The sequence below is a fragment of the Muntiacus reevesi genome, chromosome 2 (genome assembly GCF_963930625.1).
Source record: "Muntiacus reevesi chromosome 2, mMunRee1.1, whole genome shotgun sequence".
Classification (NCBI taxonomy): Eukaryota; Metazoa; Chordata; class Mammalia; order Artiodactyla; family Cervidae; genus Muntiacus; species Muntiacus reevesi.
Genome location: NC_089250.1, coordinates 93,834,780 through 93,858,711, shown reverse-complemented (window position 1 = coordinate 93,858,711; position 23,932 = coordinate 93,834,780). Strand labels below are relative to the sequence as shown.

The 23,932-nt window shown below is 39.7% G+C and overlaps 1 protein-coding gene across 5 annotated transcripts in view; it reads right to left on the bottom strand.

The window, feature by feature from the left end:
- BICC1 (BicC family RNA binding protein 1) overlaps positions 1 to 23,932 on the bottom strand; it is a 477,034-nt gene that overhangs the window by 248,210 nt on the left and 204,892 nt on the right. For all 5 annotated transcript variants that reach the window (XM_065922373.1, XM_065922368.1, XM_065922369.1 and 2 more), the window contains one exon: positions 438 to 484. In XM_065922373.1, coding sequence (XP_065778445.1) covers positions 438 to 484 — 47 coding nt within the window. The remainder of the gene's footprint in view (positions 1 to 437; positions 485 to 23,932) is intronic.

Genomic DNA, 23,932 nt, shown 5'->3' with positions numbered 1-23,932 from the left:
CCTAAGGCTGATTCATGTTGAGGTTTGACAGAAAACAACAAAATTCTGCAAAGCAATTATCCTATTAAAAAATAATTAAAAAAAAAAAAAGAAATGAAGCCTCTGTAAGGGACTCCTCTCCAACTCCCTAGGTCAGGTATGTGTTTAAGGAAGGAGGAAACAGGCAAAGAGAACAGGTAAAGAAGATAATCTGGTAGCAGATCTGGCAATCCTCATTGCCTCCAAAGGAAAACTTCATTAAGTTTGTCCAGAGGGAGCTGCCTTTGAATGGTTCTGTCCCAAACAGGCTACCACCCTTTTCTTGCCCCAAGCATCTTCAGCTATAAACCTAGTCCCCTTCACTGAGAAGCGGAGCTTCCAGGGGCCTCCAGTGTAGCTACTGAGACAGGTACATTTCTCTTTAATTATCGCCAAGACAGGAGTAAAAAGTCACTTACCTTCTGAAAAAAGTCTTCCCCACTTTTGCCTTTTCCTTCCGCAGCAGCTGTAAATAAAAATGTATACATTTAAAATAGTTTCATGTTCCAACCTATGTGTTCAAAACACTCTCAAGTATCAGGCACAAGAACACAGAGGTAAGCAAGATGCCAGCCTCACTCTCCCAAGATGCCAGCCTCGCTCTCCCAAAGCTCAATGCCTGTTCACAGGCCTCAGCTGTGATATGAAATGGAAAATAAAACACTAATCCCATCAATCAGGAAGGGAGAAGGAAGGTCAGAGTCTGAGAAGGCAATGTGACAAAAGAACCAGAGGGAGAGAAGGGCATTGATTGCAAAGGAGAGAGTCGGAACAGAGAAACTTACAGAGATGCTATACTGATGGCTTTGAATGTGGAGGACGGGCAATAAGCCAAGTAACCCAGGTGCCCTCTAGAAGTTGGGAAAGGCAAGGATCTGGATATTCTTCTAGGGTCTTTGGAGGAAGTACAGCCCTGACAACACCTTAGGATAGCCCAATAAAACACATTTCTGACTTCTGACCACCAGAACTATAAGATAATAAATTTATTTGTTACAGCAGAAAAGGAAACAAATACATAATTTCAATGCCATCTTAATTTCACTTTTTGCACAAACATATCATCAACAGCACAAACTGAGCACAGACACTGATGTGAGCATTTCCACACATTTCCACAGATTTTATATTCAGGTTGCACCTTGTGGCGTGTGGGATCTTAGTTCCCTGACCAGGGATCTAACTGCACTCCCTGTATTGAAAGCAGGGAGTGTCAACCACTGGACCACCAGGAAAGTCACACAAATAAATTTTTTGCAGTTAACTCTACAAATTATGATTTTTTCACTCTAACTAGGGAATATACCAATAGTGAATTCTTGAAAGAACATAAAGAAGCAATTTTGAACAAAAAAAAAAAAAAAGAAAAGAAGGTGAACATGGTTGGTCCTAACCAGAGGGCCAGAAAGATAAAAGATCAGCACCCAAGCCTAATGACACAAATGCCCTGGGGACACTTCAACTCAGTTACCTCTTGGGTTGGCTCTATCTCTACAGCTAAAAATAGCTTAAAGTCACTCTTGCTCCATGATACAGCTGTGTGGCAATGAAAACTGCATACCAGGCCACAAAGATTAGAAAAAAATTTTAATGACATCAAGGGAACTCTTCTTTTAAAAAGAAATTATAGAATCAAAGGTATATGCAAAAGCCTATCAGGCAGGGCAGATAAACGCTTTCACCCACAGGGGACTCCTTCACAACTAAAAATTCATCGGTTTCAATTTCATGATACAATGATGTTTTATTACAGAAACCAGAAACTTCCTTTAAAATACTTACTTTGCTCATGACAAACGCATTATGTCACAACCTTGAAATGCCCCTTCATGCCAAGTCCAGCTAAACAGACTGCACAGACTGGCCTTTCAATCCCTGGATGAATTAAAAGCTGGGGCGGGGGGAGGGGGCGGTGGTGGAACTTCCTTAGTTACACACAAATTATAATTACACTCCCAGGAAAACATCTAAAATTTAACCAGAAACCTGCACCTTTAACAACCTTAGGATTTGAGGGGCATTGAGAGGGAGAGCTGGAATTGGGACACTCGGTGCCACCAAAAATCTCTGGCTTTTTTCATTCCAGAATGTTTCTGTATAAGAAACTCCAAATCTGAGCCTGAATTTCCCCTAAATCCTACAACAGTCCATTTCCCAAGCCCACAAGGACCCGGGACAAGCCTCTAGTTGAACTCGTGGGTGGTCACGGTCTCTGGTACAAACCAAGGTGAGTCCCAATCATCGGCCCTTTGCTGGGAGCATCCTTACCTCACCCCCAGGTTGCCAGGTCTCCTGAACTTTTACTGACTTCACACAAGCAAAGCTGCCAAGACCAGCGAAGTCAATCAAGGGAGAGCAACATTTCCCCCAAGTATTCTCTCCCCTCCCTAAGCAGGGATCCTTCTGTGCTCAAATTTGAGAATTCCATACCCTCAACTCCTCAGTATTAAAATATCAACTCCTTGTATATTTTTGAGATTAATCCTTTGTCTGTTTCTTCATTTACTATTATTTTCTCCCATTCTGAAGGCTGTCTTTTCACCTTGCTTATAGTTTCCTTTGTTGTGCAAAAGCTTTTAAGTTTAATTAGGTCCCATTTGTTTATTTTTGCTTCTATTTCCAACATTCTGGGAGGTGGGTCATAGAGGATCTTGCTATGATTTATGTCAGAGAGTGTTTTGCCTATGTTTTCCTCTAGGAGTTTTATAGTTTCTGGTCTTACATTTAGATCTCTATCCATTTTGAGTTTATTTTTGTGTATGGTATTAGAAAGTGTTCTAGAATATATATGGAATTTAGAAAGATGGTAATGATAACCCTATATGCAAGACAGAAAAAGAGACACAGATGTATAGAACAGACTTTTGGACTCTATGGGAGAAGGCGAGGGTGGGATGATCTGAGAGAACAGCATCGAAACATGTATATTATCAAGAGTGAAACAGATCGCCAGTCCAGGTTGGATGCATGAGACAAGTGCTCGGGGTTGGTACACTGGGATGACCCAGAGGGATCGGGTGGAGAGGGAGGTAGGAGGGGGGTTCAGGATGGGGAACACATGTAAATCCATGGCTGATTCATGTCAGTGTATGGCAAAGACCACTACAATATTGTACAGTAGTTAGCCTCCAACTAATAAAAATAAATGGAAAAAAAATAAAATACCAACTCCTCTTGAATAAGTGAGAGATTGAGAAGGCGGAGGTTTCTGGAGTATTTCTTAGGTATATAAGATGTTCTTTCTATAGAAAGAAAAGTTCACTCTTTCACTCCACAAGTATATAAGTCTCATGCTGGTGACTCAGCATAGGCCAGACCCTGCCTTTATTCAGCTTACAACCTTGACCCATATAGTCAAAGCATCCAACGAGTGAGGTCCCAGACAGAATTAAAACTCAGTTCTAGAGATAAGGGTCCCAAAGATCTTTTCACAGTCACCACTCCATCCAAATCAAACTTATCCAAAATCATAGCTACTCTTATTCTGTACAATGCACTAAAAAAACTAGTCATTTTACTCTTAACACTAGGACTGGGTAGCTACTGTTAGGACTCAAAATTAAAGGGTGCTTCCAGGGAGACCACTTGAGAGCTAGGTTGCAAGAAAAAATAGGAGGTATGATAATATCTTGACGCAATGATTTTCTTTTCATTAAGTTTCGAGGGGAAAACATCACCCTGTGAAATGAGCCAACCCAGACTTGATGTCATAGAGCTCTGTGACCTTTGAAAAGTCTGACTGTGTTCTGTGGTACAACAGTTTTATCAAGCCTTGCATTCTTATACACTGATACAGCCTCATCTTTTTCATTCACAGCAACATGAAAACACACGTAATGATTTAGCAGGCTTTTTCTAACTGTCCTTACAATACAATTTCTGCCTCCCTGATGTTCCAAAAGTTAATCATTTGATGGTTAAAAAACCTTTGGCATCTTCCTGCCAATGAAAGTAATTGCCTTTATTTTCATGACATAGAATTCCAGGAATAAATTACTTCACTACTCTTGAAACATGGATTCATGGATTGTGCAGGTAAAGCACTTCACATTTTAAGCTGAACAATTCATTTTTTATGTTTATTATAATTTCTCCAATGCCTTGCCCTATTTTATTTCATATTTTTGCTTCGTAAGAAATATGGGATGGCAAAAGCCACAGCCAATAAAAACACCAAAAGTTGAGACAGGTGTAAACTATTACAATCCCCCAAACTACAGGGAAAGTTTAGTTAATTACTGAGTTAAAGGTGAGGGCTCGATTTGCAATTCTTCGCAGGGCATATGGAAACTTATTCAAATATCCTTTTCATTCTGAAATGCTTTTCCATAACATCTGATGCTTTATACAGCCAAATCTAAAAACATAAGGGCCAAGGGTCATGTATTTCATATTTAAAATACAGTATGGAATATCTTTAAACGTTCTTTTGAAAAGCAATGGTTTTTTTCACCCTTGTAGAATCTGAGCAAGAAAAGACCAAATTCAAATTACAAAAAAATAACTGAGAAATAATTCTTTAAATCTGTTAAGATTCAGGACAATCCCCCCGCCCCCTGTTTTCCCCATACAACCCAACTATATAGCAGATTTGCAACTAAGAAGGCTGCTGCATTTCAAGTTCACCTGAAAGAAAACTATAACTGTTTAGCTAGTCTGATTCTCTTGCAAAAATATTTTACTAACAATTGTTAAAACATTCACTTACTGTGTCTATGTAATCCATATGCTGAAAGAACTATACCATATATTTTATTCGGATATTACTGTTTTCAGAAAACTTCCCTACTATTTGGCTGATTCTACTGAAAGAGAAATCAGCAACAGATGTCCAAGATGCAGTTTCTGTATACTCCTAGAGAAATTTTTAAAAATGCTTTTTCATTTGTTTGTTTGTCTGGCTGTGCCAGGTCTGAGTTGTAGCACACAGGATCTTTAGCTGCATGTAGGATCTGCTTCCCTGACGAGGGACTGAACCCAGGCCCCCTGCATTGGGAGTGCTGAGTCTTGGCCAGTGGACCACCAGGGAAGTCTTTAGAGAACTTTTCATGTTCAGTAACCATACCTAACAGTCTAGACTGGCATGCAAAGCTCTGACAACTGACTAAAGTAATAGTGGACATTAAGTCAAATTTTAAAGTTTATTCAGTTCTCAATCAAAGTCTCTCAAATACTCCAGCCAACTAAAGAACATCTCCCAGTTTAAACTCCAGCAGTAAGTAGTGTCATTTGAAGGTGGCATATCATAATTAAGTGGGAGGATGTTCAGATCTCATCTTTCCAAAAACTCCTTACCTGCTTCCTAAGTACACTGAGAACAAATCAAATTCACTCACCCTAAAAAAACAAAAAATCATGTAGGCCTACCGAAAAAATTCAAGAAACAGCCAAAAATTAAAACAAATTTTATCTTAAGAGTGGCTGGGTATTTAAGGATGGTTTCTTCAGATTCGGATTTATCCTTAAGATATTGTTTCATTATTGTAGTTTAAAAAAACTTCCTTGTTCAAAAATGCAATAAATTGTTTAAGAGTACTGGGATTACAAAACAAGACATACAACATAGTCAATTCTATACTTAAGTATACATGTATGCACACACATATAATGTATATGCTAGAGGGAAAAAAAAAAAGACTTAAAGGATAAACACCAAAATATGAACAAGTGTTATTTGAGTGGTTGAATTATTGGGTTATTTATCACTTCTTTCTTTGCTTTTTTCAGAATGCCTTTAAATAGCTTGAATAAATAGGTTTCAATAGCCTTCAATTAGGGGGAAAAATCAGGTTAAGAGTCATTTGAACCCTTTTTGAGAGAACCAAGGTACTACCATCACTGGAGTCACATTTCCAGCCCAACATGTATAACAGAATCTGATAAACGTCTAAGTCAAATGTGCACATAAGCTACCTAAGGGGACAAATGACTAACGGACTAATGCAATAGGACAGTTAACAGCCCACAAAACCACGCTTGACACTGAACATCACAGGCCTTAATTAACCTAGCACTTTCTAGACTGAAATACTGATTTATGTGCAACTGATTCTGAGTAAAAAAGTTTAAACAATGCCTAGAGTTCACAACTTCACAACTGAAAACACTAAACAATCCAATATTTGGAAAACCTCTGAGTCACATCCAAATATAACAGCTAAACAAAAGACAGAAAGAGATGCTCTCTAAAATGCATGAACCAGGGGAGAACTTATTTATTATGCTTCTCATCTTATATATAAATTATACTTTAAAAGAAGGCCATTTTTGGTGATGGAAGGTAATTAGAAGAAAAGGAAGGCCATTTTTTATTGAAAGGGCACACCAAATGAAATATAAACTAAAACAGATAACACCTGTTATATTTATATTTAGATTTACCACATTCCAAAAGGGTTCAATGGCTAAGAGTTTGAAAGAAGAAAAAGATGGATAATCTATGATGACTGGGCTAAGAGCATAGGCCATTTACCTGAACGATACCTACACCAAAAATTTAAGACACCCATTGAGGTTATTTTTTTCATTTCCCACCAATGTTTCAACAGAACTAACAGGGATGCCAAATATTATGATGGGGGTGAGAAGTCCTTCTATCTCTTCTATCTCTTCTATTAATGGTGGGCCATTGATGCCTCTTTCAAGTTAATACTCGCTAACTCGAACAATTAAGTCCTTTGCAGACTACACATCTCAACATTCAGATTTCAGGGAACTTTTTTTTTCAATTCTATCTCTCAGGGCAATAAAGCTCTGTCAATATTTCAGAGCTGAGGACAACCTAAGACAGTGGAGGCCCTGCCACACACAGGGCAGTCTAGGCGTCTCGGGCATAGGCCAGTGTTCTTGCATCTATGGGCTTTAGTTTCAGAAAGTATCTGTTCCCGTCAAACATAAGAAAACAAATATTCACCAACATATACATTATATTATTCATTGCTTCAAATACACTTGAACTCTTCAAGAAACTTGACTAAGAGTTTATTCAGACTTCAAATTTATTGGCCTGACAATGAAGATTTTTTTGAGGGCTGACGACCCTAACATACGTCAATGAACTCTGAGTCCAGTTGACTAACAGAAACTTTGGTCATGTCAAATGTCTTGCATTCACACCCTATTCCTTCTTACATAAGCAATCTCTGAAGCATCATCTAGTTTGGCCTGTGGTCACAAACACTCTTTGATGACTTGAGTATTTACACAATATTTTTTTTAAGCAACACTCTTCTAGCTTTATCAGACACTAAAGGATGTTCATGGCTCACAAGGGCTCTGCCACAGAGCTGGGCTATAGCTACTGACTGCTTGAAATGTGGCTCATCTGAACCCAGATGTGCTGAAAGAATTAAGAACACGGTGGGTTTCAAAGACAATGCAAAAGAAAGCAAAACCTCATTAATTAATTATATGTTGAAAGTGTACCATATTTATATATTGGGTTAAAGGAAACAATATTAAAATTTACTGCACTTGTTTTATTTTTTATGTTGTTATAAAATTTTAAACTACACTGTGGTTCATATCCCATTTCCATGTCAGAATGCTCCTACAGAGGATAGTAACTCTGCTACTACCCACAGAGGATTAAAAAGATTCAAGCAGAGATCACAGTGACAGGTCTGAAGGACCAAAAACAATGAGTCCTTCCAAACAGGAGGAGTCTTCAGCAGCTTGAAATCCAAGCTGTATCTTCTTAACCCCCTAGGAACATTTTAAAGGAAAAAGCAAAAGGTTATCTGGTGTTTGTGGAGGTGGTGGGAGGGGTATGGAATTAAGAGCAGTTTGAATAAAATATGTAATATTAATAACCATTTCCTTAATGCCCAGCTTTGGCCCAACCCAAAACTATTTAAGAGTTTATCTAGATGGTTATTTCATGAATGAAGTTTATATTTCTTTTGTGTTTACAGTAGCATGGCAATGAGCACACCAACTGGTTTTAAATCAGAACCAAATGTGTTTCAGGCATGTTTCAAGTTCAGGTTATCTGCAGAAATCAGTGACAAGGTGATCTATTTGCTATTCTCCCCTCTGAAATGGGCACATGGGTGGAAGGGTATAAAGATGTGCTTCCCTTCATCAGGGCTTCTTCAATTCATTTTAACTCTGGAAGACTCATTTATTGATTCATTTAGACAATACTTACTTAGCACCTGAGGAACATACAGAGGAGATCAAAATTATGGAGTCAGAGAAAACTGGGTTCACCTCTTAGTTTGCCGTTGACTATAACTCCAAGTGACTCAGTCCCCCAAAGCCTCTATTTTCACCTTCAAAAATGTAAATACACACTCTGTAAGAATTTTAAAAATGGTAACCTCCAACTCTGACCTCAAAGAACCTACATCTTACCTGTAAGTTCTCTGAGGTCAGTAATTAAAAATGACAAGAGTACTCTAAAAGACTGAACATTATGTAGGAGTCATAGATTTCAGGAATTCAAAGTATGGACGTGATAGGGAGCTTCTGAGTTGCCTGTTTAACATGGGAAAGGACTGAGACACATCTCACAAGGGGAGATGTGGAAAGTGAAATCTGGGCAGAGAGAATGCGGTGAATACCCATGCCTGTTTATCTAAAGCTTCAGTTTCCCTTTTATGTGCCTCAGAGCACTCAACATAGCACCTCTGGGCTTCTCTGGGAGTCCAGCGGTTAGGACCCTGCACTTCCAATGCAGAAGGCAGAGATTCAATCCCTGGTTGGGAACTAAGATCTTACATGCTGCACAGCATGGCCAAAAAATAATAATAAGTAGTAGCAAGGCTTGGGCTTCGGTTGTCCCACCTCCTCACAGTGGGAATGGGTAGCACCACACTAGGAATTTCAGGGACAACAGTGGCATTAAGGGCATGACTTATGGGGCAACAGACTTGAGGAGCCCTTTTGCTTTTACGTCTTCTTGGCAGTACAGAATCCAATGGGAAGACAACAGAAAAAGGTGAGACAGTGGAAAGGCAGTGTACAGATGACGCCTGCGGCAGTCCAAAAAGAAGACAAACCTTTGCACAAAACAGACAGATCTGAACATATCTGAAGGTCATTAAGGAAAACTCCACATCCAGCAATATTGTTGAAGCTACATACTACTGCTCTTACGCACTAAATCCAGTACTAAATGAGTGTCTAGCTGTCCACTCTTCTATGACTTTAGAAATTGTACCAATACAATGTCATTGACCTGCCACTCCTAACAACTATTACGCAAGACTGTAATTCTCTCTGCAAGGAGAAGCCCACCTCTGGCAATGCACCCTCTCTGCACTTTCGCTTTCTCCACAACATTAACCTACTCCAGGCAGACTCTCTACCACCTGAGCCACCGGAGAGCCCAGTGAACTCCCACATGGACAAGGAATTCACACTGCCTTTCCATAATCTTTTATGTTGCCAATACATTTAACTGCATGACAAAATGCATCTTGTTTCACTGAATGCTCCCACTGGCACGAAGGAGGGGGATCTACTAAAGCAAAAAAAAACCCAACTGGACCAGGGCTTTCTCATGTTCCAGCAGACTGCAGTTACAGCAACTTGGAAGACATATTGGGGGAGAAAAAATTGCCCTCAGATCACACAGAATCTTAATCACTGTGGTATCCTAGGAATATGCGTTTTTATAAACATGCTGGATAATTCTCACATACAGTTAAGTCTCAAGCACTGTGACACTGCCAAAATTATGTGGTGACGCCAGAGCTTTCCTTTCCAAACTATGAATCAAACTGGTTTTCTAGCATCCTAGCTAAGTTGCCCATGATCATCCACTGCACTTTTCACCTGAACCCCACAACTACAGAGAAATAAAATTATTCTGAGGCAAATAAAGGGTTTAAATCTGACAACCTCACTCATTCTCGGTACTGAGGCCATCCCAAAGCTCTGAATGTTCAGCATAATTCTTTGAGGCCCAGAGAAGTTTTAAGGACTCACTAATGGATGGTAGAAATGGTCACAGACTTAACTTTTATTATTAAAACTGCTTCCAGCCCCTTCTAAACCTGCTCTACTCAAGGTCTGTTGAGTGAACACTGCCTCACACTGCATCTCATTAGAAGAGATCTCTAGGGCTAATAATAATCAGCACGTGTCCAAGAGGCCTGGAGGACGTTTTCCCACACTCAAGAGGACTTGGGTTATGATCTACAGGTTTATGAATGAGCTCAGAAATGCAAAGCAAGACAGCAAAGGTAGTCATTCAGAGAGGATCTAACCTACAACCCCCACAGGTCCTGCTGCCACAGCCAGTTGCACACTTCCACCTTCTGTAAAACACTGCTGTGTATAATCAAGTTACTACAGATCCCGGCATCCTCATTAAGAACACCTAGGAAAACATTTAAAGAAGCTCTTATTTCTTAAACTCAGCACTTTGCTGCCAATAAATCACAAGCATGCTTTTAGGAAATTAAGCCGATCCCCTCCTCCCAAAACACTGGGTTTGAAAAAAGATTAAACTCTTTGAGGGCTAAGTCATCAATTCTCATCTCTGAAAAGAATCATTTGTTTTTGTTAAAAATGATCGAAATCTAACATCTGATTATAATCTGTTCCATTTAAAGGCCTTGGTTGGTTAACATGAATTCATTTTTCATCAGTAGGCAGGAAACCACCTTTAAATGTGGTTTTCATCTCAAACAATGCTTAAGGAGTAATTTTAAGGTAATAGTCTTTGGGCTTGGATAAAAGTTATAACCGATATCATTACCTCTATTTCCTTTCATAAAATATGTGTGTATATTTACGATGCAAACATGGTGGTCATATTCTAACCCATAGCTTTATTCTTCTTCCCAGAATTGTAATCTTGGTTAAGGATCACATTCTATCTCAATTAAAATGAATCTTCTGTAATAGTATCATGGGTCTGGATGTATTCATTTTCTTAAGCAGTTCTATCTTCTCATGAGCTTTCTGTACTCTATTTGCTTTGGAGAGTTTAAACTCATTTTTAAATTCAAGTTCAAGGAACTAAATGTCTCGGGCTTTGATCATTCATCAGTCTCAAAATACTCAAGCTTTTCCAGCGAGGCTCTGTCAAGCTCTGGGTGTTCACAGTTAAAAAGCACCTCTCCCGAAACAAACTGTAAAATGCTCTAGATTATTGTCCTGATTTTCCTAAATCTGTTCAGGTTAATTTTAGAATGGTGTGAAAATAAACTCTTGATACATAAGGAGTCAGATACAATACCTGAACCCATCCTCTTTTTAAATGGTGTATTTTCCCTGAGAATTTATAAAGACTTTATCTCAAGTAAAGGTTTTATAATTTATAAAATTCTGTTACAATTACCACAAAATTCAGCAATACTGCAAGCACCAACAAGGATATAATACTTGCATAAATTCATGTAATCATCTTGGAAAGTAACTGGGTTTACACAAAGAATAACTGCAATTGTATTTCTGGGAGACCAGGTCCTAATGAATAAAATCCAAAACATGAAATAAAGAGGAAAAACTATCAGCACAAATGAGTTCACTTTAGAAACATTTAAAATAAGCAAAAAGCATGGAAGAAACCAAGAGGAGAATTAAGAAAATTTAGACATAGGCACTTATTCAATTTTTTTTAAGTTATAAGAAAAGATGGTTTTGATGATTTGGAAAAGAAGAGTCAGTCAGGAAAAAGTGATTACAATAAACTGTTCAGTAAAAAAAAAATTAATAAAATTTTTTTAGATGCATGATTATTTTATTAAGAAAACTATAATTGGACAAAAATTTGGGATATATTTTAGATATAATTTTTTTCCATTTATTTTTATTAGTTGGAGGCTAATTACTTTACAATATTGTAGTGGTTTTTGCCATACACTGACATGAATCAGCCATGGATTTACATGTGTTCCCCATCCTGAACCCCCCTCCCACCTCCCTCCCCATCCCATCCCTCTGGGTCATCCCAGTGCACCAGCCCTGAGCACTTCTCTCATGCATCCAACCTGGACTGGCGACCTGTTCCACCCTTGATAGTATACTTGTTTCAATGCTATTCTCTCATAACATTCCACCCTCACCTTCTACCACAGAGTCTAAAAGTCTGTTCTATACATCTGTGTCTCTATTTATGTTTTGCACATAGGGTTATCATTGCCATCTTTCTAAATTCCATATATATGTGTTAGTATGCTGTAATGTTCTTATCTTTCTGGCTTACTTCACTCTGTATAATAGGCTCTAGTTTCATCCATCTCATTAGAACTGATTCAAATGAATTCTTTTTAATGGCTGAGTAATATTCCATGGTGTATGTGTACCATCGCTGCCTTATCCAATCGTCTGCTGATGGGCTTCTAGGCTGCTTCCATGTCCCGGCTATTATAAACAGAGCTGCGATGAACACTGGGGTGCACATGTCTCTTTCAGTTCTGGTTTCCTCAGTGTTTATGCCCAGGAGTGGGACTGCTGGGTCACATGGCAGTTCTATTTCCAGTTTTTTAAGAAATCTCCACACTGTTCTCCATAGTGGTTGTACTAGTTTTCATTCCCACCAACGGTGTAAGAGGGTCCCTTTCCTCCACATCCTCTCCAGCATTTATATAAGCATGATTTTTAAATGGATCATAAACTGTATGTGAAATATGACTACAACTATTAAGTTAAATATTCTTTAAGTGAAAGTGAAAGTGATAGTCACTGGGTCACGTCTGACTTTTTGCAAACTCATGGACTGTAGCTGGGCAGGCTCGTCTGTCCATGGATTTCTCTGGGCAAGAATACTGGAGTGGGGTTAGCCAGACTCATCAAGAAACAAAGGGAAAAGAACCAAATCAACAAAATTAGAAATTAAAATGGAGAGATCACAACAGACAACACTGAAATACAAAGGATCATAAGAGACTACTACCAGCAGCTATATGCCAATAAAATGGACAACTTGGAAGAAATGGACAAATTCTTCGAAAAGTATAACTTTCTAAACCTGAACCAGGAAGAAATAGAAGATCTTAACAGACCCCTCACAAGCACAGAAATCGAAACTCTAATCAGAAATCTTCTAGCAAACAAAAGCCCAGGACCAGATGGCTTCACAGCTGAATTCTACCAAAAATTTAGAGAAGAGCTAACACCTATCTTACCCCAACACTTCCAGAAAATTGCAGAAGAAGGTAAACTTCCAAACTCATTCTATGAGGCCACCATCACCCTAATACCAAAACCAGACAAAGATGCCACAAAAAAAGAAAACTACAGGCCAATATCACTGATGAGCATAGATGCAAAAATCCTTAACAAGATTCTAGCAAATAGAATCCAACAACATATTGAAAAGATCATACATCATGACCAAGTGGGCTTTATCCCAAGAATGCAAGGATTCTTTAATATCCACAAATCAATCAATGTAATATACCACATTAACAAATTGAAAGATAAAAACCATATGATTATCTCAATAGATGCAGAAAAAGCCTTTGACAAAATTCAACATCCATTTATGATAAAAATCCTCCAGAGGGCAGGAATAGAAGGAACATACCTCAACATAATAAAAGCTATATATGACAAACCCACAGCAAACATTATCTTCTATGGTGAAAAATTGAAAGCATTTTCCCAAAACTCAGGAACAAGACAAGGATGCCCACTCTCACCACTACTATTCAACATAGTGTTGGAAGTGTTGGCCATGGCAATCAGAGCAGAAAAAGAAATAAAAGGAATCCGGATAGGAAAAGAAGAAGTTAAACTCTCACTGCTTGCAGATGACATGATCCTCTACATAGAAAACGCTAAAGACTCTACCAGAAAATTACTAGAGCTAATCAATGAATATAGTAATGTTGCAGGCTATAAAATTAACATAGAAATCCCTTGCATACCTATACACCAACAATGAGAAAACAGAAAGAGAAATTAAGGCAATAATACCATTCACCATTGCAACAAACAGAATAAAATACTTAGGAGTATATCTACCTAAAGAAACAAAAGATCTATATATAGAAAACTATAAAACACTGATGAAAGAAATCAAAGAGGACACAAATAGATGGAGAAATATACCGTGTTCATGAATTGGAAGAATCAACATTGTGAAAATGAGTATACTACCCAAAGCAATCTATAGATTCAATGCAATCCCTATCAAGCTACCAACAGTATTTTTTCACAGAACTAGAACAAATAATTTCACAATTTGTATGGAAATACAAAAAACCTCGAATAGCCAAAGCAATCTTGAGAAAGAAGAATGGAACTGGAGGAATCAACCTGCCTGACTTCAGGCTCTACTACAAAGCCACAGTCATCAGGACAGTATGATACTGGCACAAAGACAGAAATATAGATCAATGGAACAGAATAGAAAGCCCAGAGATAAATCCACGTACCTACAGACACCTTATCTTGGACAAAGGAGGCAAGAATATACAATGGAAAAAGACAACCTCTTTAACAAGTGGTGCTGGGAAAACTGATCAACCACTTGTAAAAGAATGAAACTCGAACACTTTCTAACACCATACACAAAAATAAACTCAAAATGGATTAAAGATCTAAATGTAAGACCAGAAACTATAAAACTCCTAGAGGAGAACACAGGTAAAACACTCTCCGACATAAATCACAGCAAGATCCTCTGTGACCCACCTCCCAGAATATTGGAAATAAAAGCAAAAATAAACAAATGGGACCTAATGAAACTTAAAAGCTTTTGCACAACAAAGGAAACTATAAGCAAGGTGAAAAGACAGCCTTTAGAATGGGAGAAAATAATAGCAAATGAAGAAACAGACAAAGGATTAATCTCAAAAATATACAAGCAACTCCTGCAGCTCAATTCCAGAAAAACAAATGACCCAATCAAAAAATGGGCCAAAGAACTAAACAGACATTTCTCCAAAGAAGACAGACAGATGGCTAACAAACCCATGAAAAGATGCTCAACATCACTCATTATCAGAGAAATGCAAATCAAAACCACAATGAGGTACCATTACACGCCAGTCAGGATGGCTGCTATCCAAAAGTCTACAAGCAATAAATGCTGGAGAGGGTGTGGAGAAAAGGGAACCCTCTTACACTGTTGGTGGGAATGCAAACTAGTACAGCCACTATGGAGAACAGTGTGGAGATACCTTAAAAAACTGGAAATAGATCTGCCATATGACCCAGCAATCCCACTCCTGGACATACACACCTAGAAAACCAGATCTGAAAGAGACACGTGCACCCCAATGTTCATCGCAGCACTGTTTATAATAGCCAGGACATGGAAGCAACCTAGATGCCCATCAGCAGACGAATGGATAAGACAGCTGTGGTACATATACACAATGGAATATTACTGAGCGATTAAAAAGAATTCATTTAAATCAATTCTAATGAGATGGATGAAACTGGAGCCCATTATGCAGAGTGAAGTTACTCAGAAAGATAAACTCCAATATAGTATACCAATGCATATATATGGAATTTAGAAAGATGGTAATGATAACCCTATATGCAAAACAGAAAAAGAGACACAGAAGTATAGAACAGACTTTTGGACTCTATGGGAGAAGGCGAGGGTGGGATGATCTGAGAGAACAGTATTGAAGCATGTATACTATCAAGGGTGGAACAGGTCGCCAGTCCAGGTTGGATGCATGAGAGAAGTGCTCAGGGCTGGTGCACTGGGATGACCCAGAGGGATGGGATGGGGAGGGAGGTGGGAGGGGGGTTCAGGATGGGGAACACATGTAAATCCATGGCTAATTCTTGTCAATGTATGGCAAAAACCACTACAATATTGTAAAGTAATTAGCCTTCAACTAATAAAAATAAAGGAAAAAAAAAAAGAATACTGGAGTGGGTAGGCATTTCCTTCTCTAAGGGATCTTCCTGATCCAGGGATCGAACCTGGGTCTTCTGCATTGCAAGCAGATTCTTTAGGGTCTGAGCCATGAGAGAAGCCCCATTATTCCTTAAACATACACACAAAAACTAGGGACACTCATTAAAAGATCAAAATGTGTATGCTACGAAAGAATATGATTACTACATTATATTATAGTGTTATAAACTGTTTTCATTTCCCAATTTTTCTTGGGATATACCTGTAGTACTCTGAAAATGACCGCCAAAAATATAGACACACATACCCATAAAGGTAAACCACTTAAGAGTCTTTATCATAAGTCGAATTATTTTTTAATTATCTCCCTTGAGAAAATAAGGACTTTATGAATTGGCATTTACCATCTATCTAACTAAACCCAGTCAAGTCTGGATTTCCAAAGGCTATTTTAAGATTAACAAAATCAAGGGGAGGAATAAACTGGGAGATTGGGACTGACCTATACACACTGCTATATATATAAAATAGATAGCTAATAAGAACCTACCGCATTGCATAGGGAACTCTACTCAGTAGTCTGTAAAAACCTAAATGGGAAAAGAATCTAAAAAAGAATAGATGTAGGTAAAAGTGAATCACTTGTCTGTATACCTGAAACGAATACAATGTTGTAAATCAACTATACTGCAATTAAAAAAAAAAAAGGTTAAAGTTAAAACAAATGTGCAAAACAGTACAAAATCTACCCAAGGCTGGATGTTCACCTTCAAGTAAGTCATGCCAAGCTCCTCCCACTGCTGTGAGGTAGAGACAGCCTCCACTTTCCCACTGCCTGGCCCTGATTCCATGTAGACTCTCTCCCTGTACAAGGCAGTCAGCTTAATTGTACCTACTCAGTGGCTATAAACAGAACACTACAGCTGCGGCACTTCCAAATAAGCACTTAACCAGTGCAGTGAGGAGCTGACAAAATGAATTTGAAAAATGGGGTGCTATGTTACATGCCTGTCATAGCTGCAAGGGCTGCGAGTCAACTTCTCAAAATAGCGTTGCTGCTCACACCCTCGAGAAACTCCCCCTCACACTCACAAGCAGAGACAATGAGGGTCAAGGGAAAAGCAGAGAGTTCACCTCTAGCACTGAAGAAAGAACATCTTCAGCCTCCGTGGATGTATCTTAAAGTAATTCGCAAGCAATCTTAGCCCAAATTAAGTCCCAAAATGTAAGGAATCACAAAACAAGACGCACAGGTGTTCCCTCCCACCCCTGTTCTACTACATTTTGCAAAAGACGATCGTAATGTCATTGGCTCAAGTAAGATGTTGTCTGGAAGACACTCAAGTGGCTACCGTGCATGAAGAAATATTCCCATCTGAAAAAAGGTCTCCTGGACAGGACCACTGTCCTGTCCCTGAGATGGAGGGAAACTAGTCTCACATTTTTTTAAACGAGATGCTCCTTGGGCAAGCAGTCCACATTGATCTGCTACTGTGTCCGTCCCTCATCAAGGTGGAGATGATGGAAAAGGAAGAGGACAGATAAGCAAAAGAAAATTAAGAATTGTTTAAAATTATTTGAAGGACTTACAGTTTGGAATAAAATCAACAGCAGACTATTCTCTAAAGATAGGAACTCAAAATCTAACTGCTCCCTACTTTATCCACTACTATCCCCCTCCCAAAGAAGAAAAATGAACAATGACAAAAGAGATGGCAAAGAATATTATCCTAATTTGAGCCCAAAACTAGTAGTCAGCCATACATGGAATACAGCATGTATTTCCCATCATGACACCTGAAGAAAAGACTCTGGAGAAAGCCAATTCACAAAATGAACAAGATATTTATTAGAGGATATTTTTCCTCTCACAAAGTTTTCTGTGGAAACTTTCATTCTAGGAAGAAGTTGAGTGCACCATACAAATGCATTGATAACACTGTAAAAGGTATGAAGAGGCACAAAGGTCTGTCACATTCTGGGAAACACACTCTATGTATCTTAGAAAAACAATCACCACCACCTCCTCCTGAGAAACACTGCTAAGTGCTACTTTATATGTGGTAAGCACCTGGGAAAGTTGGTGGCAGAGCCTAGAAACAGAACCAGGAGCAAGAACAACTCAGAGCAATTCATGCACACCATGGTCCACAAGGAGGGCCTTCGTTTGGACAAGCTGGGTGTCCTTGGGGTTAAAGAGCACACAGCTCAACTCCTGAGGACATGTCAGCCTTTCGGAGACAACTCTAGGTGCCTAACATTCAGAACATGGGAACAATACCATCTTCTCACTGCATCTTACGACCTCTCCACCAGTTCAGCTTCCCTTCCTGTTCTTTCCACTCAGCAACAAGGTGTAAAAGCAATCTGCTCCTCAGTCTCTTGACAAAAGAAAGTGAAAGTGAAGTAGCTCAGTCCTGTCTGACTCTTTGCGACCACATGGACTGTAGCCTACCACACTCCTCCATCCATGGGATTCTCCAGGCAAGAGTACTGGAGTGGGTTGCCATTTCCTTCTCCAGAGGATCTTCCCAACCCAAGGATCGAACCCAGGTCTCCCACATTGTAGGCAGACACTTTACCGTCTGAGCCACCAGGGAAGCCAAGAGAAGAGACCCTTAAGCCCCACTCACTCTGGGTTTAAACCTCCCCAGCTCTTCTTAGGGCTTCCCAGGTGGTGCTAGTGGTAAAGAAACCACCTGCCAGTGCAGGAGGCTTAAGAGACATGGGTTCAATCCCTGGGTTGGAAAGATTCCACGGAGAAGGGCATGGCAACCCACTCCAGTATTCTTGCCTGGTGAATCCCATGGACACAAACAGTCAGACACAGCTGAAGCAACTTGGCACGCACATGGTATTTCTTATCTTCCTATGACTCAACAGCACCTCAAGCAATGTCAAGCAGCACATGTGTGTGGCAACTTCAGAGGACAGGATGTGAAACAGATGTGAACCTGGGAAATGCAGAGCCAAATGTGATGAATTAAAGCCTATTTCCCAAAACCAGGGACAGAGAGTGTGTGTTTAGATCTTTGAAGGAAGACAGATGCACACCAGTAGAAAGGATTAGTAGACTGGAGAAGGAAAGCAAGCATTCACGGTCAAAGGTCAGCTTCTCAAAAGCAAAAAAAAAAAAAAAAAAAAATTAACATTTATTTGGCTAAGTCAGGTCTTAGCGGTGGCAGGCAGGATCTTCCTTGAGTCTTGCAGCACATGGACTCTCTAGTTGTGGCACATGGGCTGAGCGCTCCGAGGCACGTGGGATCTTAGTTCCCTGACCAGGGATTGAACTTGTGTCCCCTGCATTGCAAGGCAGGTTCTTGACCACTAGGGAACTAGGGAAGTCCCACAAAATTCTTGTCTCTTCAAGTAAGATATTTCCCACTGATTCCTCAACACGGGCATTGGTTCTACTCTGCTTCTGCATAAACTCCTTTTATTTCCGTGGATCATCCAGCAAGCAGTTGCCTTTTTTCAATGGATAATCTAAGGAAGTGACAAAATGACAAGGGATTGAGAACAATGGGAAGGACAATTAAATGCTGAGAGAAGGGAGTCACTTTTATTAGAGAAACTTGGAACACTTCCAGTTAGCCTGTAGATTTGCCATGAAAGGAGTTTTAAGTCTGGGTATAATTCCCAAGCCTCTCACTTTCACATAAGAGGGAAATAAACTCATTTCCCAAAGCATCCATCTTCGCAAGAAATTCAAGTACCGTAACTATCACAGCCTTTGTCAATGCAGACGATGTTTCCTGGCAGCAACTGGAACTGAGAGCAGCAAAATTCTTTGATTAAAGAGAAGTTTTAAGAGATGCTCTACAACAGGGAGAGATTTGTTTTTAACAGACTTCCTTATAATGAGTCATTTCATAGATAGAAGGCTCAAGGATGACAGCCAAGAACCAGCAGACACAACTGCTCAGCACAAGCAGGCCGTTTACATCCAACCTGGTCAGAGACGTCAAAATTCTGCTTCCAGCCAAGGCCAGGCTGAGCATCACTAGGGCAAAGGATCAGCACTGCGTCCTTAGTCAGCAGCTCCCTAGTTTGTGAAACTGTGTATGAAAGATGAATTTCTCCTTAGTCCAAACAGCTCCAAACTCCTCTATGCAGAGTTTTCTGCTTCATGTGCAACTGACATCAAGCATAGCAGAGACAAAAGAGCATACCACCCATCAACCCACTGGACTGATGCTGGCTTATTTGTAATTTCACAGGAATAAATAAAATTTTACATTCTCTAGAAACAATGGTCAACAGGCAAGGATGGAAACAAAGTCGTATAGGAATGTCATAACGAAAAGCTCATCACTGGTTCAAGAGTGCACCCACTGGATGACTCTAAGCAAGACGACTTAATCTCCCTCATCTGAAAAGAGGGCAAAAACAATCCTTAGTCCTATGTTTTTTTTATTGGATTCTCCCAAGAAGTAGACTCTGTGGCAAGTATTTGAGTGAAAGTAATTTATGCAGGAATTGACCCCAGGGGTCGCTGGAATGGAGGAGGGAAGGTAAAATAAGAAGACAGCAAAGAGGAAGTGATCCAGGTATGTGAGTGGGACACCCTTCTGGCCTCAGGGCCAGTTCTGCAGGGGACCTCTCAGAGTTGCCTCTCGAGGGGCTCGGAAGTGGACACACATCCTCCCCCAATTCTAGCCTGTCACTGCTGGAGGGCAGCTTCCACTCCAAGCAAAGTCTTTGGGCTACAGGGCCCTCAGGCATGAGTCACAGGCCAAACTCCTATAACCAACTCATCAATGGGTTCTAGCGCTGAAAGGCCAGGCTCCCAAGAAAACCGTCAGACCCAGGCAAACTAAGACAACTGGCCCCATGACCCGGTGCCAGGGTGGTGAGGGGCTGGCTCAGGGCACTGCCAGTGTCTGCTCAGCCCTCCAGGGTCACGACGATCAAGTGTGCTCCTCCAGGCAGAGCGCTCAGTCCCAAGGGCAGCACTCAGAGTGGGATGTCAGCTCTTCCTGCGTATTCAAAGCAGCCTAAGAGTGGGATCTGCTCTTCCATACAGGACACACTCTCTAGGGCTGGGCCCACTCACACCACTGCTCAAGCTGCAGGTCCCAGTCAGCCCAGGGGGCTCCAGAATGGCACAAAGGAGAGCTTCCAATCGGAGAAATGTCTTCCTTTACCTACTGTGTCACTGATTCGGAGCAGAGAAGCTCAGCTTGAAATTCAAGCTACACACAAAAGAGAACTGAAGGTGTCAAACCAACAGAAGCAGCTCTCCTACTCAACTTCCACATCACTGACGCCCTCCCTACCCTCCTGCAGTATGAAGGGACACACACACGAGAGGACCATAAACTCCCAAGGCTGATGAGACACCTCTGCTCCCCCATCAGCCGTGTCATTTGTTTACCAAGAATCGGCTGTATCTGTTTCCAAATGTCTGCCAAATAATCCTAAAAATCGTGACCATTTCTAATCCTTCATGTTCAGAAAAGGCCTTGGCCCTACAACAAAAATAAATAAATAGATATTTAAATTTTAAGGCTATAATAAAATATTTATAGTATGTGTATATTTTTATGATCCCCCAATTTATCCACATTTGCTTTCAGTCACTTTGGAAAAGCACTTATATTGTTTTCAACCACGGTGTCTATTCAAACATATCTTCTCAAACAACCTAGGGGAGACTCTCCCTGAAGGTGGCAGAGAAGACACCAAACTTTTGGTCCCTTCCTGGCTAGTTATTAATGAAAAGGAATGATATACTTCCCACAATACACAGAAAATACAAACAGTCCTATCTGTTACTGCTAAACCTTAAACATGCTCCCAGATTTACTCAAGTCGGGAGCTGTATGAAGATTTAACTCTTAGAATGAAATGGAGCTTCTTAGCCACCCAAAACCTATTTCTCTTAGTCTATCACTTTTTCTTACAAAATAACATTTCCATATACTATAGAACTTTGAATCGTAACTACATTAAAATGTTTACAACATAGAGGAATAGAACTAGTGAGTGCAAGTTCAAAACCCCAAAGACTGTAAGGAGTTTCAAACAGCATTACCATCTGCATCCACAAACTTCATGATACTGACCTGAAATTTTGAATATGAAAAATATTTTTTCCAAGAGGGAAGGGGGGACCAGAGGACAGAATTGGGAGTTTTGGTTTAGCAGATGCAAATTATTATATAGAGAATAAACAGCAAGGTCCTATTGTATAGCACAGGAAATTATATTTAATACCCTGTGATAAACCACAATGAAAAAGAGTGTATGTGTATGTATAACTGAGTTGCTTTGCTGTACAGCAGACATTAACACAACATTATAATTCAACTACATACTTCAATAAAATTAACTTTTAAAATAAATGGGTAGAAGAGAAAAAGAAACAATAAAAAATTTTCTTCTCTCTGAAGCTTCTGGGCACAAGGCTCGGGAAACTTTACAACTGGACATCTGTGGCATACACCTGCTGTATTGTTTGAAAAAATTCAATTCTACACCACAGGGCAGGAAATTCTGCTCAACAACAGGAAAATAGATGGAAAGGTGAAACTCTTCAGATGTGTGAGGTAACGAGATGTGACAAAGTAAACTGAACATGTATGTGTGAACACACAAAGGGATGGAAGGAACAAAAGACACCTAAAATTCATGAAGCACTAATATTCATAAGGCACTAAATCTGCAGGAGGCATCTCAGGCACACTAAATATTCACGATACACAAATTATACATGAGCCATGGGGCACTCAATATTCATGAAGTCTTAGTTAGGACAACAGGGTAACATTCTTTTGCACAAGACACACAAATAAAACCCAGAGTGTGAGCAGGCTAACTGGCAGATCCCTGTGTCTCTCCCACAGAGAAGTAGACAAACCTGACCCTGGCTGTAAGTTAAATATGTTTGGTTTATCCGTGTTTGCTGAAGTCACACTCAACTGAGTGAACACAAACACACACACACACACACACACACACACAATTTCCAAAGGCTATATATATGTTTATATGTAACTGCATGTTTCTAAACCTATATATGAGCTTCCCCAGGTGGCTCAGTGGTAAAGAATCGCCTGCCAATGCAGGAGCCGCAGGAAATGCGCTTTCGATCCCTGAGTCAGGAAGATCCCCTGGACGAGGAACTGGCAACCCACTCCAGTATTCTTGCCTGGGACATCCCATGAACAGAGGAGCGTGGTGAGCTACAGTCCACAGGGTCGCAATGAGTCAGATATGACTTATCGACTAAACAACTAAAGGAAAACCATCCAAATGAATACAAGCAATACTGCGTATTTTGTAAGTAGCATACCAACCCCTACCTTTCAGAACAAAAGTTGTATGTTTGTTAATACATAGGAACAATACATCTGACCACCTCTCTGAAAATATATTACCTGCCACATTGGGAGAACGAAGACCATTCTGCCTAGAGCTTTAATAAATGAACTAGAGTTAATAATAATTAATTATTGGGAATACAGAAACATAGCTGATTTTTTTAAACTGGATTTCAAAATTACCTCAAAGAGTTATGTCATATGGTCCTCAATAGGAATAGACCAAACAACCTGATCCTTACTTGCTGTACAAAACACTCTTCAAAATCAAAGGGAAAAAAATTGCAATGCTATATAAATACATGACTCCAGTCTTATTAAATATCACACATTATTGATCTGGTTCACACAGCACTGAGTAGACTGAATTTCACACTTCAAACTCTACTTCTGTAATTCATTAATGTTTGCCAAGTACAACTGTAAATTAGACATCTAAGGTGCAGAAAATTAATAATTATACAGGTGAGTTTGCACAATGTCTAGTTGTACTTACTCTGAATTTGTATTAACTGACTAAAATAGAAACACTTGCAGTCATCTTGCAATCATGTCAGCCTTTGTTAAACTCTTGTACTCAAAAACATGTTCTATACCTACTTTGTCAGTAACTGCTAAGAAGACACTGAAATACACTAACTCACCCCAATTTGCCCAGGAGTTGACCATTTCTAGCACTAAAAAGTCCATCTCCTCAAATACCCCTTAGTACTAAACTAAGTGGAATAGTTGGTCACGCACACTGAGAAATAAACGAGAAGAAAAAGAAGATATGATTCTTATACCCATAAACCTTACTGTCCACTGG